General features: G+C 40.4%; 1 protein-coding gene across 1 annotated transcript in view; it reads left to right on the top strand.

Annotated features, from left to right (window-relative positions):
• Positions 1-20,007, top strand: part of Apaf1 (apoptotic peptidase activating factor 1) — a 79,571-nt gene that overhangs the window by 50,599 nt on the left and 8,965 nt on the right. Inside the window, exons 18-24 of the mRNA XM_028783089.1 lie at positions 463-591; positions 3,372-3,497; positions 5,225-5,344; positions 10,196-10,312; positions 12,291-12,416; positions 18,623-18,742; positions 19,716-19,841. Of these exons, the coding sequence (XP_028638922.1) occupies positions 463-591; positions 3,372-3,497; positions 5,225-5,344; positions 10,196-10,312; positions 12,291-12,416; positions 18,623-18,742; positions 19,716-19,841 (864 nt within the window). The remainder of the gene's footprint in view (positions 1-462; positions 592-3,371; positions 3,498-5,224; positions 5,345-10,195; positions 10,313-12,290; positions 12,417-18,622; positions 18,743-19,715; positions 19,842-20,007) is intronic.

Here is a 20,007-nt window from a genome sequence, read left to right as displayed (position 1 = left end):
ATTTCCCTCTATAGAAGATGGCGTTCGGGGCTGGAGAGATGGCTCAGTGGTTAAGAGCACTGACTGCACTTCCAGAGGTCCTGAGTTCAAATCCCAGCAACCACATGGTGGCTCACAACCATCTGTAATGAGATCTGATGCCCTCTTCTGGTGTGTCTGAAGACAGCTTCAGTGTATTCATATATAATAAATAAATAAATCTTTAAAAAAAAAAAAAAAGAAAAAAAGAAAAAAAAAAAGAAGATGGCGTTCATGATGAGCTGTATTTTAAAGCGATGCATACAGTGTTCTACATCTTATTTATGGCTATCAGCATCTATGGCAGCCATCAGTAACTGTAGGATTTCAGGACTTATATTTTATATTTGAGGTAGGAGGAGCATCCTTTAAAAATAGATTTAGATTTAGCACAGGTATCACTTAAGATGTTTTGTTTTATGTGTTTTCTCTTTGTTTTGACAGCTTTTTGATATTCACACTAGTGGCCTGTTGGCAGAGATCCATACAGGTCACCACAGCACCATCCAGTACTGCGACTTCTCCCCCTGTGACCATTTGGCAGTGATTGCCCTGTCTCAGTTCTGTGTGGAGGTGAGTCGTTGAATTGATTCAGTGGAATCTGGGTCTCTAGAGATCCGAGGACGACAAGAGTGGCTGCCGTAACTGCTGAGGATGCTTTCTCGGAAAATCGTGTTTTCTCCATAGCCTAATGACATATAGCTTTGGAATATCCAGTTATATGGCCGGCTTTATTATTTTAATGTGGTTGAAGACATGATTTTATAGTGATGGAATGACAAGGCCATTTACCCAGCATTTATTGGATATCTAGTGTGTGCTTGGGACTGAGGAAACCATGGAATGATCATTGGTTTCCGAGGCATTTCTTTTTGCATTAACCCCCTCTGTGTGTGTGTGTGTGTGTGTGTGTGTGTGTGTGTGTGTGTGTGTGTGTGTTATGTATGCATATGAGTGTCCATACCCATGCAAGCACATGCAGATGCCTTATTTCCTCTTCACTTTAATTCTTTAGGAAAGGGTCTCTCACTGGCTGGTGGCTGGCCATGGAGCTTTGGAATTTGCCTGTTTTTACCCCTAAATGTTGGGATAATAGGCACATGTAGGCATGCTTGACTTTTTATAGGGATGATGAGCATTTGAACCTAGGTCCTCATGCTTATGAGAAAATACTCTTATCCATTGAGCCCTTTTCCTTGTCTTTCTACTCAATGCTTTAAAATTAGCATATGAAATAATAAATATATACTGTATGAAATAATGGAACTTGTTAATTTTTATGCATGCATATAATACACTTTGATCACTCTTAAACAGTATAGACGTGGTATCTCCTAAGTGGTATAGACACAGGGTCTTCTTCTTGCATGTATGTGTTGGTATATATGTGTGTGTGTGTGTGTGTGTGCGGTATATACATGTGACAGAGTGCACATGCAGAGACCTGAGGGTATCACCTGCCTCCTTAGTGCCCAGAGACAGTCTCTTACTGAACAGAAGCTCACTGTTTTAACTATGCTGGCTGGTGAGGGATTTCTGGATCTGCCTGTGTCTCTCCCTCAGTGCTGGGGTTACACGCATTTGGCTCTTTACATGGGTGCTGAGAATTCAGACTCGGGTTCTCATGCTTGTAGAGCGAGCATTCTTACCACTGAGCCACCTCCCCAGCCCCCGACGCTATTCTTTTTAAGACAAATGAGTTAGTTCAGGCCCTTAGGTAATTCGAATAGGGTAAGATGGAAGTCCTATGTCTGATTTGTTAAGATAGCATTGTCAGTGCCAAGCACAAATAAAACAGTGCTTAGAAATGACTTGTTTATGTTTGCAATTTTGTACTTCCTATCATTTCTAAGATCCTTACCTTCTATCATCTTTAGAAAGCTCCAGGAAACCATGAGTGTCTTCCATCTTGAAATAAGGGCTTTGCCATGGAAGCTCACAGTGACAGCTGAGAGAGCCAAGTGGAAGGTAGAGAGGAGCAGGGATTCTTGAGAGTTTTCAGTTGTGGGATCAGGGATTACTTTAATTTCTGTCCTCTATTGCTGCGGTTCCCAGTTTGGACTCTAGAGATAAGGCAGGCTTTTTATGTAACCGTTTTATAACCAGACCTCAAGTGAAAACCACTGGGCATGAGATAAAGTACTTGTTTTGTCCATGCTAACTCTGAAATCATAAAGTAGGTGTAATTCAAAGTGTAATGAGGCACATATGGTACTTCATTAGGCTGGAGTATATCTGAGGGATGTACAGCAGAATCCAGGACAAATGCTGCCAGGATGGTGGCCGGCTCCCACAGGTTGTCATAAGGTAGAAAGGGAACTGTGTACATGTTACAGTTAGTGTGCTCATTTGTTGTAGGGTTTTGCAGCAGCTCAGATGAAGATTGGATGACAGTATTAGAGAGAGAGAATTCTTATATGCAAGCTGCTTATGTGTATCCTGCTATTCTTAGATTGATTAAAAAAAAAGATAAAACATGTGCATGACTCTAGATTCAAAGCTTTATAATAAGTTGTTCTCAGAGGAATCTCAGCATCGTTACCCCTGTCCTCTCATTTCTCTGTCTCAGAGGCAGTATCTTGTTGCCCATGTAAGCGGATTTCTGTATGCATGTATATGCATGTATCTACAGCTATCTATATGCTCATGTATTGATTTTTTTCTTGTCTCTCTTTTTTTTCTCCTTTTTTGTTTGAGATGGGCTCTTATGTAGCCCAGGCTAGACTCACATTCACTATGTAGCCAAGGATGACTCCGAGCTTTTGATCCTTCTGCCGCCATGCTGGGTTTTACCAACCAAACTACACTCCCAGACTTTGTAATTTCTTAAAAAAAAAATGCTTTTATTTGTTTCAGCATTTCATAATCTAGTTCTTAAATTAAAAATAGTATATGTTCTTCATTTTTTTTCTTTTAACAGATATCACAGAACTTGATAATTTTGGGGATGTTTTTGGCATCCCATTTTGCATAGTATTCCATTATGTGATTAATTATGATATATTCTGGAGTTTTCCTGCTGCTTTTAAAGTATCTTCCTTATGTACACTATGTTCATGACTGTTTAAGAATGTGTGTGTGTATTGTGGAGTGAACCCAGGGCTTTGTGTTCACTAAATGTGAGATGCATCAGCTGACCTGTACCAACATGGCAATTTTTGTTGCTTCTGTTTATTTACTATTAAAAATATGATCGTATAATAAATAATTTATATGTAATCAGTTTTAAATTTTGATAATGTGTTTTGGGGCCTTTTCTGTAGAAATAGTACCGCTGGGTACTATTCTTTCTAGTACGTTTGCCGTATTGAACTGTTGAACGTGATGTCCTGTGTTCTTTGCTTACTCTATAGTTGTGGAACTTAGACTCCTGCATAAAGGTGGCTGACTGCAGAGGACATTTAAGTTGGGTTCATGGTGTGATGTTTTCTCCTGATGGCTCATCATTTTTGACAGCTTCTGATGACCAAACAATAAGGGTGAGAAATACTGAGATATTTTCATTTTAAACATTTAAACTAAATTTATAGAAAAAGACATTTTTTTGGGAAGTATTAAGGGAGGTAAAATACAAAGCTACTAGGTACATATAGATCCTGGAAAAGTGCTGTTTGGTGAACCATGTCTCCTTCATCTGGACAGTTCATTGACCATTACTCAGCCAGCTGCTGAACAGAGGCCAGTGAGTAGGCTGCTTGCACACCATGGATTCCTGGGAAGGCTTGACTTCTTCCTCTTGAATTCTCTTATTTACATGATAGTTCTCATAGCTCATGTGTTTTACCTTTCAATTGTTATTTATCTTTCCTTTTCCATTCCTACTGTCCATATCCAGATCTGTTGCCTTTCTGCCATGAGAGGTATTAGGCTCTGACATGTCTCCTTTCTTGCTATACTACATGATGTGGCTAGGATATATATGTATATACGTATATGTATGTATATGTATATATGTTGTACACACACACACACACACACACACACACACCAGTTTCACTGTTATTTTTTATTGGTGTTGGAGATGAAGCCCAGAGCCTCCTGCTTCTATCAGTGAGACACACCCACATGTATGATTACATCAGTTTTGCTCCAGAACAGATAGTGGCTTTCTTTCTCATCAGAGTAAATCGACTCTTGTAAGTCTTCCAGCTCCTCCACCATGTGGTCTTGTTTGGTCCCAGACCATCCTTCAGTTTATTCCTATAGGTAACATTTCTCAGATACCGTGCTTGTTCTGTTCCTTAAGTAGCTTCTTACATTTGGTAAACCTTACTTTCAGTTTCTTATAGAATCTTCACCCTCTTAAGGTCTACTCAGGCCTTCTTTGTTTAAGGGAATATCTGTCTCCATTAATGTTAGGTAGTTCTGTGTCACTTTTGATTGATGCCTATCAAATTCTGATATAAAATATAAATTTGATTTATTCCATACTTCTAGTGTTCCACTGCCCCTTGACTTATTTATATATTTTAGAATTACATCCAACTGTTTGAGTCCAGGAATCCTAGTTGGTGCTTGTAACATCTAGTGCAGTGTTTTATACAAATAATAGCTAAAACTAATTTAATGTTACTGTATATCACACATTGTGCAAAGTACTGTACATGTACTGACTTGCTAATTCTCACAGTAGGAAAAGAGCATGAAACGTTGGGTGCAGGAAAAACCCAGAAAGGCCAGTGCTACTTTATGTACCATCTTCCTAGACTTGACCTAGAATATAAATCAATTTCCCTCATCAAGAAGGTCTTGTTTATAAAATAAATAAATAAAGAAAACTATACCAAAGCACAGGTTGTTTAGTGACCTGTGATTTACACTCTGCTGTGAGCTCTGTATCTTACTGTAGATGGGTGTCAGCCTGGGTTAACCTTGCTGTGAGCGTTGTATCTTACTGTAGACAGTGTCAACCTGTGTTAATCTCCCTAATGGCATAGCTTTTTTGCTTTTGTTTGCTTGTTTGTTTGTTTGTTTTGATGTTAAAGTAGAATTCTCAGAGACATTTTGACCACATATCCCACAACCCATGTGATAGTAACCATCTCGTACTACAGGATATGTTAATACATATTTATTGTTGTTTTATAGCCTAAGAATTTTTTATATCATATGCATTTTAATTGTTAATCACAATTTGTTACCATGCAGTATCTCAGAGGGAGGACTGACAATACATAGTCATTTAGTTCCTTTGTCTCTTACTCAGGTCTGGGAGACAAAAAAGGTGTGCAAGAACTCTGCCATCATGCTAAAGCAGGAAATAGATGTCGTGTTTCAAGAAAACGAAATGATGGTCCTTGCAGTTGACAACATAAGAGGTCTACAAGTGAGTATATTTTAAAAATACTGGAAATGTTTGGGTGAACTCATCCCTTTTTCCTGTTTGTTTTTGGGTTCAGAATCAGGCATAGATGTGTGGTCCTACCAGCTGCCTACAAGGCATTAGTTGAACAACTACATGGCTCTTGGGTTGAGGTTTGGAGTATTCAGTATGCCAGTATTTAGAGTTAAATAAGATGCTACCTCCTCATCTTTAACTTTGTTTCTCTTTTGAGGTTGTCTGTAATCACATCCTTTGATTTGGTCTTGAGATCTCCACAAAGACAAGCTTGAACTTGCTCACCACAGTGATTTGGATGTGTCTCAGGGTGGGCAAGGGGGGAACATACGAACTGAAGCTTTTTTTTTTTTCTTCAGGGAAAGGAAAGTATGGTCTTTAGGAACACAAATCATCTGAAGTGGAGGAGTCTCAGTCATCAGGGCTGAGGTGGAGGGAGCTAGACTGCACACGCTGAATCATTCCTGTTCATTAATTCACTTAGTCACACACTGGTTCAGCATCTTTGACTACTTACTCATCCTGAAGAAAGTACAGGTTGTGTTAATAATATTAGAATAACTATGTTGCTAGGGATCCAAACAGCTTCCGTTGGCTGATCTCCCTGCGGCTACAGACAGTAGTCCCAGAGGTCCTCTGATGGGAATGATATTTTTGAGCCTCTGAGCCCAAGTCAAGTGGCCTCTGAACGGAAGTCCCGGAAGGAAGGGCAGCAGTGGAGGTGCAGACAGCAGGAAGAATGCTCATGTGACACAAGCGGTTGTCTTCATGGTGGCCAACCCATACGGAGCAGTTGGTTGTTAGACCTTCACAGGAGATATTGTTGTGAGGAGCCGAGTGACTGAGGTTGTGGTTAGGAGGGATGGTGAGGGCAGCAGCCAGAGACAGTGTGACAGAGTTTCAGTGTAGCTCTTACCTAAACTAGCAAATGATCCTGAGATTCTCTTGAGAGAGGGGCCCAGAGAGTACAGAAACCCTGTCATAGCTGAGGCTTAACAATCCTTGAAATAGTTTCTTATGTTATCTTTGAGTCTTTCATTAAATACTTACATCAAAAGCATAATCTCATTTTTCCCCCAGTGGTGGGAATGGGGATCAGAACCAGGCCTTGTGCCTGTGAGGGAAACACTCTAGCACTGAACTAAACCCCAGCCTTTGAAGTACCTTACTAGTTTCTAGAGAAGGCATTAGCACTGCTAATCTGATCTGTTGGATTGTCTTTTTCTTTTTCAATATTTTGTTTATTTTTAATATATATGTGTGTGTTTACCTAAATACCTCTGTGTGCAGTATCCACAGAGGCCAGCATTGTATTTCCTGGAGCTGGAGTTACAGACCATTTTGAGTTACCGTGTAGGTGCTGGAATCTGACTCCTGGTCCTCTGCAAGAGCAGTAAATGCTCTTAACTACGGAGCCCTCTCTCCAGCTTTAGACTTTACCTACTGGCTCTGTGAGGATAACTGAACCCTGTCACTTCTCTGAAGCTCATTTGTCACCTTCAGCAGTCTGTGAGCTTGGTTCAGGTTAAGGCAGAATTTGTGTTGATGAGATTCCTACATGGGAATCCATTGGTAACTTGTCTTCCCCTGTTTTGGTTTTAGAGTCAAGTTATAAAACATCTCTAAGTTTATCTTTTTGTATTTTATAAGTTCACAACCACCTTCTTTTTTTAAAAAAAAAAAGATTTATTTATTTTACGAATGTGAGTACACAGTTGCTGTGATCAGACACACCAGAAGAGGGCATCAGATCCCATTACAGATGGTTGTGAGCCACCATGTGGTTGCTGGGAATTGAACTCAGGACCTCTGGAAGAGCAATCAGTGCTCTTAACCACTGAGCTATCTCTCCAGCCCCCACAACCACCTTCTTAATATGTTGATCATTGTTCTGTATTTATGGTATGAACTTGGACAGGAAATTGAATGTGAATTCCGTACTTACTGTGGTTTTTTTTTTTTTTTAGTACACTGAGTCTTTTGCTTGAGTCTTTTCTATTATAGTTCTTTCCAAGTTCATTGTTCCTTTGCTTATATTGTTTAAAATCAAGCCTATGCAACCTTTCTTTCTCTTTTTTTCTTTTTCTTTCTTTCTTTCTTTTTTTTTTTTTTTTTTTTGGTTTTTCGAGACAGGGTTTCTCTGTATATCCCTGGCTGTCCTGGAACTTACTTTGTAGACCAGGCTGGCCTCGAACTCAGAAATCCGCCTGCCTCTGCCTCCCAAGTGCTGGGATTAAAGGCGTGCGCCACCACTGCCTAGCCTATGCAACCTTTCAGTAAGTTGTCATAACTAAAGGACAATGAAGGTTGCCTGATTATAAAAATGTTATTTTACTGAATGTCATAGTCGTCAAGAGTTTAGAGGGCAGTTTAACTGATAAATAGTAGTTCCATTAGAGTACACGCAGGATTTTTAATTTATTAATTAAAAAAGGGTAGAATTGATTTTTGTGGTACAAGATCATCAGTTTTCAGTAGTTCAGTCTTTTAAGAAAATATTACCTTCTCTCATCTCTTTTCCACTTCCACTTCCATTGAGCCCCCCTTTTTTTCCCAAAAGATTGCCTACCTTCCTGGGAATGTGGTGTGTGTGTCCTACTGAGGTTACTAGGGATTGGGGGTTAGTTACTGGGGTATGGCAATAAGCCAGTGGTGACCCAGCTGAAGAAGATGACTTCCTCTGTCCCAGTAATCATTAACTGGCTAACAGGTCCTCATGGAGGGGTAGTACCTCCTAAACCCCTCACCCATTAATTATGCATTTGTTAAAGGGCCCAGTCTCATGTAGAGAGATTATGGAGGTAACCATAGCTACTGTAATTTCATGCATGCAACAGTCATGTCATATCCAGGAGACAGAGTTTACTAACACACCTCCATTATCTAGTTTTTATACTTTTGTAGTCCCCTCTCCATGATGTTCTTTGAGCCTTGGAGGAGGAGATATAGGTGTCCTATACAGGGCTAAACACTCAATAGTGACTACATTCTCAGCACCATTACTAGCTATCTGTCTCCGTAGTAACTGCTGCCCATTGCAAAAGAAGCCTCTTTGAACAAGGCTGAGAGCAGCATGAGTTAGTCTGTGGATATAAAAGTACATATTTAGACTGTTTGGAAGGCAGTTTGATGACACATCTGTTTAGCAAAATAACAGTAGTAGGTTCCCTGTTTAGAGCCTGTGTCTGCCTAAGCCATGGGGTTTTGATCACTTGGCTAACAGTACCAGGCATGAATTTCCTTTAGGGACCAATCCATAAATCCAAATCAAAAGAGCTTGGTTATCTGTTGTTAGTAAATATTTAAAATCCCAACTCAGGGCTTCTACTCTGCATTGGTTATTGAGTTTCTGGATGAAAGACTCATGCACAGCCTTTATATTTACAGTAAGCCTTAATCAGCACAATAGCTGGGCAGCTGCCTACCCTTCAAGCTGTTAGAATCTACTTTTCTATCAATAACTCCGAGTTATTACTTCCTATTCACTGTGTTCCATCTGGGCTGCTCTTAACTCCAATTGGGCAGCCCTCAGAGCCACATTTTTTGTGGCTTAGCTAACCCATGGTGGGTTCTCCTTTCTCTCCTGCATGTTCTTCTACCCCATGGTGGCCTTTGCTTCCTCCATCTTAAAGCCCTCAAAACCTCAACCCCGCCTATGTCTCTTCTGCCCAGCTATTGGCTGTTGGCATCTTTATTTACCAATCACAATTAACTGGGGACAGGGCCGCTTAGCTAGCATGTGTCCTGACTCTCTGGTCTCTGGGGCACCAGTCTTTTGGGGCCCCAAATTAGCAGTAGTATATAAGCAGCCTTAGGCCACCCCATAGAAGTCATTCTCCTATTGCCCAATCGACTTTACAGGTCTGTATTGTAGTGTGACGTGACCACAGTTAGGTAAGGGCGTTGATGACTCTTCTCCAGCAGCCTGAAGTAATTTAGTCATGAGTTTAAATATCTAATAGATCAGAGAATTTTGGGCAAACTGTTATAAAGGGAAAGCTACATATTATTAATTAACCTTATAATCAATGTAGTGGAAACAATTTCATTGTATGTGCCATGCTGAGAAATAATTCAGATTTTTAGATCATAAGTTAGAAAGGTATCTGATAATTGGTTTAAGCTTGAGAAGTATTTCCTGAGGTCATATCTTTTAATTGAGGTGGTCGTTTTTCTTTTTCTTTTCTTTTTTTTTTTTTTTTGATTTTAAAAAACTAATCATTAGCATTAGGGAGCGGTTATGAAGTTGGATAATCTTAGTTTAAGTATTACAAGTTCAGTGACACAAATTATGCTTTCAAGTTTCTTCTGTAAGATTTATTTCCCTACCCTCAAAGAAGGAAAGAATCTTAATCTATCCTGCTTTGTGAGTGACTCGGAGTATATAAATTTCAATTTTGAGTTATCATTGTATGTAATGTCTGTCTCAGGCCTGTTCAAGGCCCCTTTGAAGATTTCAGAAAAGTGTATTATAACAAATGATAACCCTATTAAAACAGGCTTTGAGAAGAAATAAAAGACAGGATGTGGGGCTAGCTGTGAGACTGCGTATCAGACAGATGTGTCTCAGGCGGTGGGCACAGCAGCTGCGCTCCAAACCTTTTTAAAGCTTGTTTTATTTTATGAAAATGTATCTGAGCCACATAAGTGAAATAAAATGAAAGTGTAAAGTGCTAAATACGGCTGTCGGGTTTAGGATTGGTCTTTGTTGTCTCCCTGAGCACTCTTGGCTATTTTCAGTGCTTTCTTTTACTTTGCAGTTGAAGCCTCTCTTCCGAAGCATAACAGCAGAAAGATGCAAACACAACCTAATAACTGACTTGCCATCTTTCTCATTAGCTCATTGCTGGAAAAACTGGCCAGATTGATTACCTGCCTGAAGCTCAAGTGAGTTGCTGCTGCCTCAGTCCACACCTTGAGTATGTTGCGTTCGGAGATGAAGATGGAGCCATTAAGGTATTCAGTCTGCAGAGCAGTGACCTGAGCTGTTTACTCAGAACTAGTCATGCGCTTGGCATTGCACACCCGTAGACTAAGCAGACCTGTCTGGGATCTGGTAGTCATGTTCCACAGACTGTACCTCACACTCGATTAGTGTCTTCTCACAGTCTCCTGCTTCGTGAGCTTTCTCTGTTTCTCAGTATCTAGCTGTCTTGCTGCTTTATACATAGTAAAAAGCTAAACATATTTAGCCAACTGTACAAAAAGCATTCCTCCTCTTAGAAATAGCCATGTGATGTCATTTCTGGTCTTTCGAGAATGTCAGTACAGGGCCCTCTGTGCTCACTGCATTTCTACACTTGATGTTAGGTGTGTACCTGTTCACCATCTGGCATTCTGAACTTATCTAGCACAAACAATAAATGAAAAGAATCAGATACTGATGCAGAAAAGCTATTGCAATGGAAATCATTTTGTATGTAGATAGCCTGACCTGTGTCACATGCCGAGTTCATCACCAGAGCACCTGTTGTCTAGTTAGGGAACTTAGGGAACACTGGTTCTTCTCACCTTTCCTCTCCTAGGCTCTTGGGGACCACGGCATTAGCCACGTTTATTTACCATGGGGTCCTTTTCATAAGGGATTACACACAGTCTCCAGGTCACGTTAGTCCACGAGTGAAGAGGAAAGGTTTGCACACACAGTGTAGAGGGAGTGATGTCTGTGCTGCTAGGTCTCCCTTACCAGCGAAGAGCGGTGTGCAGTCGGTTAAAAACTGTGAAATCTTTGTAACATGGGTAGTACTTCGAGCAAGTGTCTGACACTTGTTTGCTAAGCACAGGGTTATTGTATAACCATGGGTTTCCTTAGTTTTCTCTCAGCCCCAGCTTTTGTACTGCTGTGTAGTATTTATTTTGGATAAATTCATGGTTTCTGTTGGCTGGTTGGTTCCCAGCACTCACATCATTGACAGACAAACCCCTGTAACTCCATTCCCAAGGATCTAAAACTGTTTTCTGACCTCCACACACATGAGGCACACATGTACACTTAACACGCACACAGGCAAACACTTAAACATGTAAAATAAAAGTAAACCTTTAATAAGATAAAAAACAAAACAAAACAAAACCATAGCCAGGTGGTGGTGGTGCATGCCTTTAATCCCAGCACTTGGGAGACAGAGGCAGGCGGATTTCTGAGTTTGAGGCCAGCCTGGTCTACAGAGTGAGTTCCAGGACAGCCAGGGCTACAGAGAGAAACCCTGTCTCAAAAAACAAAAAAACAAAACAAAACAAAAAAACCATACCTCTCCTCTTACATCCTTAACTTCCTCACCGTTCTCACATAATATAAAGAGATATGGAACCATGTGAAAATGCCAACATTTAGGTATTTTAAATGATTTTTAGTGTTTAAAATGGCAATTTTAAATGGTTGACCCTAGCAGCTACTATTTATTGTTCTGGATCCTCTGAGACATACAACGTCTTGGATACTGGATGCTGTGATCCTTGTCTTACAGAGGTCTGCTCTCCTAATTCCTACAGTAAGTGGCAGAGCCTAGTGTTCCAGTGTAAGTCTTTGAATGCACTGCTCAGCATCAGTGCCACCCAGTCTCCCCTGTAGGGATACTGACTGTTTTACTCTTCTGAGAAGGCCCCAGGCACACAATTTCTCTTTGCTTTTTGAGGGCCCATTTCCCCCAACATACAGGTTAGATTCTTAGAATCTTATGTTACAGCACTGTCTTCTGTATTATTGTAATTGGGCAAATAAACACACACACACACACAGAGGTGAGCACGCACACACACATCCCCATACTGGTATGAGTTCATTTGAAAGGATTTTTGGTATAGTCATCCTGTTTTGAGTTTGTGTGCATGGCGTCTACATGTATATACATTACCAGGGGTACAGTACCTAGGCGTTGCTTAATTTCTTTGTATTAATTTTTTGTGTTTTTTTTTTTACTTGTTTGTTTTGAAGATTATAGAACTTCCAAACAACAGAGTTTTCAGTTCTGGGATTGGGCACAAGAAAGCTGTACGGCACATCCAGTTCACAGCTGATGGGAAGACACTGATTTCAAGTTCTGAAGATTCTGTGATTCAGGTGAGTGGATGAACGAACTAACATTTGTACTGATAGAGAGAGGAACATAGAACACTTCTGTATCAACCCCGTGCTAAGCTTGGTCACTTAAAGATACTATTTTGGGTCTACATTCCGACTGTACACATGGCCATTATAGAGGCCGGTCAGGTTTCATATTTTTCTGTGGGTGTAGCACATAGTTGGCAGCCCCTGAGAAGGTTTTTTGTTTTAAGTATTTATCCTGGCTCGGTATTGATATTTATTTGTATAAATATATTTTGCCATTTTTTTATGTAATTTCTTTTCTTTTCAAAACTAAATTCTGTCTTAAATGTTTGTTTTGTTTTTTCGTGTCTTCATTCTTCTTTCTTGAGACAAGGCCTCGCTTTGTAGGCCTCTGTGGGCTAGAACTTGCTTTATGCAGACCAGGCTGTCTTTGAACTTTGGCCAATCTTCCTGTCTCAGCCATGTGAGTGCTGGGATTACAGACATGCACCACCATGCCCAGCTCCAATTTCTGTCATTTATCCTGTCCTAGTAAGATGAACGTTTGTTGTGGTGATAAACTTCTGCCCAAAAAAAGGAGTAGTTTCCCATAATTATATATATTGAGACTTTGAGCTTATTCTATATTTTTTTTAAACTTCATTTAATTTTTATTAAGTTCTAATCCACATACTTAAGCCAATAAGGTATTTATTACGACAGTTGCTTTGGAGAACAGACCCTCCTCCTCATTGCTTATTCTTCAGAACCACCACTGGTAGATTTTAGATGTTTAGGTATTTTTAGATCTTTGAGATCGTGTCTTCTGATGTTTACCTTCGTGCCTCCATATGGCATGCTCGTCGTGCTATTTTTAATTTTCCACTTGGAGAACTGCTGAATTCCCACTGGTGAGGATTCAGCATTTGTTCTCTTCCCACCTCGCCTGTCTTCAACACGCGTGCATGCATACATGCATCCAGAGCCATTCATCAGACCCGCTGTCACAGTGGTGTGGCAGAATTGTGTTTAGATCTTCAATATCATCACCATGACCAAGCAGACGGTATACTAAAGGGTATCATGAACGTGCTTCCTGTCTTTTACTTATTTTTTATTTATTTAATTTTTTTTTTTTTTAAGATAGGCTCTACCTATGTAGCCAGGCTGTCCTGAACTTTGCTATGTGGCATATATGCTTATGGTCTTGAACTCTATTCTCTTGCCTCAGCTTTTTGAATGCTGGGATTACAGACCTCATGGTTGGAAATCCTATCATAATATAGTTTAGAACAGTTCAATCTTTGAAATATGTGTGTCTGGAAATTATTTTACCTTAAAACTTTAAAGGTATTACTTCACTTTTTGCCCCAAGTTCTATTAAGAAGTCTAAAGTCATTCTGTTTCTGTTTGTTTTGTTATTGGGATAGAATCCCACTGTGTAGCTCTGCCTAGCCTGGACTCACTATGTAGACCTGGCTGGCCTTGAGTTCACAGCACTCCTCTTGCCTCTGCCTCCCAGTGCCGGGATGAAAGGCATGTGCCACTGTTCAAGTTTTCAGATCTTTGTGGAAGATTTGAAAATCTTCCCCGTGCCCTCAGAGTTGTGAAATTTCATGATGATGTGCCTTGGTGTGTGCCTGCTGCCTTCTGTTTTGTTCATTTGGGGAGTTTCTTTCAAGGAAACTTACTCTTAAATTCAGATTTCATTTAAATTATTTCTTTCCCCTTTTCCGGTCTACTCTGATTGTCTTTTTATAAAACTGATTATTTATATGTTGGTTTCCAGGGCCCCCCCTTCTTGTCCTTGTTTTTGGTTTATTGTTTGATGCAGGGTTCTTTTTAGCCCAGGCTGGATTTGAACTTACCATGTAGCTGAGGATGACATTTTCCTGGGACTACACATGTACCATAACAGTTGTAGTCTCTCCCCTGAATTTAAACTTTCTACACTGTGCTTTGTATTCTGGAATTTTCTTCAGGTTTTATATTTCCAGTCCTCTTACTGATTTTTCTATCTCTATCATTATAGTTTTAAAAAATATTTATTTCTTTATTTTTTTCTTTATTAAATGTGTGAATGCTCTATCTAAATTTCTACCTTTGTGCCAGAAGAGGGCATCAGATCCTGTTAGAGATGGCTGTGAGCCACCATGTGGTTGCTGGGAATTGAACTCAGGACCTCTGGAAGAGCAGCCAGTGCTCTTAACCGCTGAGCCATCTCTCCAGCCCCAATCATTACAGTTTTAATGTCTAGGAACTTCTTTCTTTTTTTTCTTTTTCTTTCTTTCTTTCTTTTCTTTCTTTCTTTTTTTTTTGAGGTAAGTCTCTCACTGTCTAGCTCAGGCTTCACTTCAAACTTGTTATGTAGCCCAGGCTGGCCTTGAACTCAGAACGATCCCCCTGCCTCTGCCTCTTGAGCACCAGGGCTAAAGGCATGCGTCACTGCTCCGACCCTAACAAGTGTTCTCCTGCTGGGCTACCCTCCTAGTTAGACTTCGTAGTCCTTATGATGGCAGCTTTTAACTATCCCATTGAGGACTATCTCGGAAAACCAGTTCTGCTGGGTTGTGTCTTTGAGAAGGTGTAGGACCGGAATGAAATTTGGCTTTAACACAGAAATTTTATTGTAAGCTCCCACGGTGCTTCTTTATTAACTGTGAAATTCATAGAATAGTCACATTTCTTCCTCTCCAGATGTCTTTGAAATGGAGGAAATTTAACTACATCAGATAAATCCTGCTGGGACATTGTATGCGGTGTGAACTTAAACTCATAGGGTTTTATGACCTGTTTGGAGATATTCTCAGCCAGAGGGAGAAATAATTTTTGGAAATATTTTTAGAATAGGAGTTATTTTTAAAAATACAAGTTATACTTTATCTTCTTTTTGTGGGCTGCTTAGAATGCTTTTTACATGGACAGTGCTTTTAAGGTGTGCTTGCTTTCTGTGGATGCTCACACACACGAATATCATGGAGTCAAGCGAAGGTCAGAGTGCAGTGTAGAGGAAATGCTTCTCTTCTGCCGTGGGGATGCCAGGGATCCAACTTAGACTGTGAGGCTTTAAAAATATGGGCTGCTGCTGGGTGTGGTGGTGCACACTTTTAATCCAAGCACTTGGGAAGCAGAGGAAAGTGGGTATGAGGCTAGTCTTGTTTATATGGTGAGTTCCAAGACAACCAGGACTGCATAGAGACTTTCTCCTTAAAAAAAAAAAATGAATTTGCTGTCATTTTTGCACAGGCTCCGTGCTAATCTCGGTGTAGTTCCAATTTTAGTAAGTATGTGTGTTGCCAGAGCAAGTACCATATAAAGAGTTTTAGTGTTTCATGTAAAGAAACTGGTTTTTCTAAAAAAAAAAAAAAAAAAAAAATGAATGAGGTTTTTGGTTTATTTTTCTTTGTTTGTTTGTGTTGTGACTTTTTTCTTTTCTTAAGTCTGAATCTCATGTGGCTTAGGTTGGTCTTGAACTCACTATGTAACCAAGGCTGGCTTTGAACTCCTGATCCTTCTGCCTCTTTTGCCCCAGTGCTGGGTAGGATTGCAGGTGTGTGCTGTTATACCTGGCTTTATTTTAGTAAATGACTGAATGAAGGTTCATTTAAACCCTTTTGTATCACCAGCCTGAGACATAGGTCTAGTGAATCTCTGTCAAGTTAAAGTTATTGCTAAATTTAGAAGACTATACCCGCCTGATGATAGCATTGAACCTCATGAAAATGAGTCTGTTTTGGTAGCTTTTTCCACTCTCCCTTGTGGTCAGTGAAGTATTAGCTATGTTTACCTGATGCATAAAAATCTATTAGTTCTTACAGATATGAGAAATTAAGTATTTACTCTGCTTTTGTGTTGTTCTGTTGGAGTCTCGCTTCAAACTTGTGATCTTTCTTCACCACCTTCTCCAGTGCTGGGACTACAGACATGCCCAGCCAGCAGTTTTATTTATGCAGCTGGAAAAATTCTGTAGCATGTTCGCTCCCAAAAATGATTACTGATGGTAGGCATCTCCAAGTTCAACTTCAATGCATTTGATTAATGCTACAAGAATTTTATCTATTGTACTAACGTGATTCAATTAGCACAGCGTTTTTGAATCCAGTTAAAAGCGCCATTGTCATCACCTTTCGGAGACTCTTTGTGGCACACTCTCAGGAAGGCTCTCTGATTTTCTGAGGTAGAGGGTAGCAAGAACCTCAGTCAGGATGATCTTTGAATCAGGCCCAGCCAAGGCTGATAAGACTGGAAGAGTGTTAACAGCCATTGATCCCCAAGTCTGCTCAAGCCCAGAAAAGGAAGGAGGGAGCCCGCACACTCCTAGCAGAAATGGCTTGGGGTGCTCATGCCTTGCCATACAGTGTGCCATGACCTTATAGTATGGTTTGGGGAGCCAGAAAAGCCTACGAGACTGCATCATACACCAGCTTCCAGCCTATATCAGTGAGCTCTTAGAATACTGAAATTTCTCATCCACCCGTGCGCATTTAGAGCACTGTCTGTCACGTCCGGTTCCTCTTCTTCAGTGACTCTCGCATAGCAGATCCTACACCTAGTGTGCCTTTTCTTTGAATGAATGCCCCAAGCTGGAAGACAGAAGAGATCAAAAACCAAGACCTTGTGGGGAAGACGGCTTCTGTGTGCAGTAGAACCTAAAGAAAGGCGAATAAGACAGTGACATTGTTTTATAGCTTTGCCTGTCTCGATAGGAAAGGGCTTCCACTGTTTGACATTTGCTCAGACCACAGCCAGAATGTTCGTAGTGTTCAGACTGTGTGGTGGCTGCTGTTTTGTTAAGTCTTCATATTCTTTCATAAGTTGTCTGACTACCCATATCCGTTGGACTCTGACTCTCAAGACTGTTTCTTGCAATTCTTTCCCAACTTTTTTCATTCATTGCGTTTGTGAATGCAGTATGCATTCTCATTTGTGAATCTTTTTTTAACTTTTAAACATTTATTTAATGACTGCTTGTCTGCATGTATGTATATGTATTATGTGTGTGCCTGGTGCCCTTGTCAGTCGGAAGAGGGTATTGGATCTCCTGGAACTAGAGTTGTGATTGGTTGTGAACTGTCATGTGGGAATGGAACCTAAGTCCTCTGCAGAAGCAGCCGGTGCTCTTAAGTACTGAGCGCTCTCCCACCCCAACTCCTGTGAGCCCTGACCTCTACCAAGTAGTCTTGAAGGGATCACTGTTTGGAGTTTCACAATATTTTACTTCAGTAGTTAATATCTTGGTGAAGGATTTTTTTTGTTTGTTTGTTTTGTTTTTCAAGATAGGGTTTCTCTGTACAGCCCTGGCTGTCCTGGAACTCACTCTGTAGACCAGGCCGGCCTGGAACTCAGAAATCCGCCTGCCTCTGCCTCCCAAGTGCTGGGATTAAAGGCGTGCGCCACCACCGCCCGGCCAAGGATTTTTTTTTTTAATGTCTCATTTCTTAGGTTTGTTCATGGTAGGCCTGTGTTTGATTCACGTTTGCCTGACTTGGAAGCATGTTTATTAAATTAATCGAAGTTAAGAATTTAAAAGCCGGCAAACACTGTTGCTTTGATTTAGTAATGGACGTCTCACATATTGACACGACATAGAAATGTCTGTTCACTGCTGTGCTTCAGCTGTTCGTGTTTGTTATTTTGTCCCAGTTGCTGGCACTGCTTCAGCCCTTCCCCCTCTCTTGTGGCTAAGAGCGTCTTCCCCAAGCTGCATGTGAATCACAATACTTATGGCTTCTTCTTTTACACTGAGGACTACATTAAGGGCTATCTCAGGCTTCGGAAGCTCAGCAGCTCCATGACCTGTTCTTACACTTCTCTGGCTCACTGACCTTTCTGGGCAGTAGGGCAGCTTTCCTGGAGACAGTCTGTAGCATTACCCGATGTGCAGGCTTGCAAATCTGCAGATACATAATTGGGACAATTTTCACTGGAAAATTTAATCAGATGGTGAGCTCACTGGCATATTGTAGGGTTTTTTTTCTATCTATCTTGTGGTTTAATTAACTACTCTCTAAGCAACTGAAGAAAACAAATTTTATTTAGGAGGAAAGTGTTTTATTTTGCCCCCTATCAAGCTAATTAACTTCAACTTATTCTCTTTGTAAAACATGGAGACAATATTCTTTGTTACTTCTCTGTTTGAAGTACTATGATGATAAAAGGCTAGAGAACAGAATGCATACTATTTCCAGTGGGACGTTATTGGGAAAGGTTTGTGACAGACTTGCTTCTCTGATATTGAGGTATGGAATTGGCAGACAGAGGACTATGTATTTTTGCAAGCCCATCAGGAAACAGTAAAGGACTTCAGGCTCCTGAACGATTCAAGATTGCTTTCCTGGTCATTTGATGGAACGGTGAAGGTAATTTGCATGCTATATTTTTTTAAAAATGTTTTGATTTTAGAACTATTTTGAAAATATTCTTTAAATTTATTTTATTTTACTACGAGTATGGGTGTTTGACTTGCATGAATTTGTCTCAATATATAGCCCTGGTTGGGCTGGAACTTGATGTGTAGACCAGGCTGGTCTTGAACTCACAGAGATCCACTTGCCTCCTGAGTTCCTGGGACTAAAGGCATGTGCACCACCATACCCAGCCCCAGATTGTTCTTTTAAAGAAAACATTCTGATGTTGCAGTAATTATAATGCAACAGCTTTAAAGCACATGAATGCTGAGTAATTAAATGAAAAAAAAATTCAGTATTGTGCCTGTTTTCTATTCAGTGCGGTCATCTTCATCTGTTGTATGTTTAAGCATTTATGTTAAAGGAAGCTTAAGTGATCAGAACAGCTACTGTTCTAAAACTTGTTTTTTGAGGTATGTTTCGTAGCTGATTTTGTTCTTTTAAAAAAATGTATTTGTATGGGTGTTCTGCTTGCATGTTTGTTTGTGCACTGCATGCATGCAATGCCCGTGGAAGCTGATAGCATTGGATCTCCTAGACCTGGAGGTAGATGGTTGTGAGCCACCTTGTAGGTGCTGGGAACCAAACCCGGATCCTCTGGGAAAGCAGCCAGTGCTCTCGACCACCGAGCCTTTTTAGTCCTCTCACTGACCCTTCTCTGTCCAAGGTGCCCTTCCTTTCTTTCTCCTCCCCTTTCCTTGTTTTGTGATTCCAGAAATCAAACCTACGGCTTTGCACATGCTAAAAAGTATTCTACCAGTAAGTTACACCCCCATCCTTTGTTTTCTTGCAGTCCTATGTAGCCCAAGTTGCCATGAACTTGTCCCCTATTTCTGCTCCCCCTTACCTTGGGGCTACAGTTGTGTTCCATAATGCATGACAAAAAATGTTCTTAAAAGTGTCACCTAACCTTTCCCCCCCTAAGGTGTGGAATGTCATTACTGGAAGAATAGAAAGAGACTTTACTTGTCATCAGGGCACCGTGCTTTCCTGTGCTATCTCTTCTGATGCCACCAAGTTTTCATCTACTTCTGCTGACAAGACTGCCAAGGTCAGTTAGTCACTTGAAGTTTCCATGTGTAAAACTTACAGTATTGGTTATTATTATGAGCCCAAAAATGTATAAGGCAGGATAGTCACAGATTTGGTTTACATACTGTATCATGTGTTTTTAAGAATTTGTTTATTATTTTTGTTTGTATGTAACAGAGAGAGAG

This window comes from Grammomys surdaster, unplaced genomic scaffold (assembly GCF_004785775.1).
Source record: "Grammomys surdaster isolate TR1022 unplaced genomic scaffold, NIH_TR_1.0 958, whole genome shotgun sequence".
NCBI classification, from domain to species: Eukaryota; Metazoa; Chordata; class Mammalia; order Rodentia; family Muridae; genus Grammomys; species Grammomys surdaster.
Note: the sequence above shows the minus strand (reverse complement) of the source record. Positions and strands in the feature narration are given on the sequence as shown.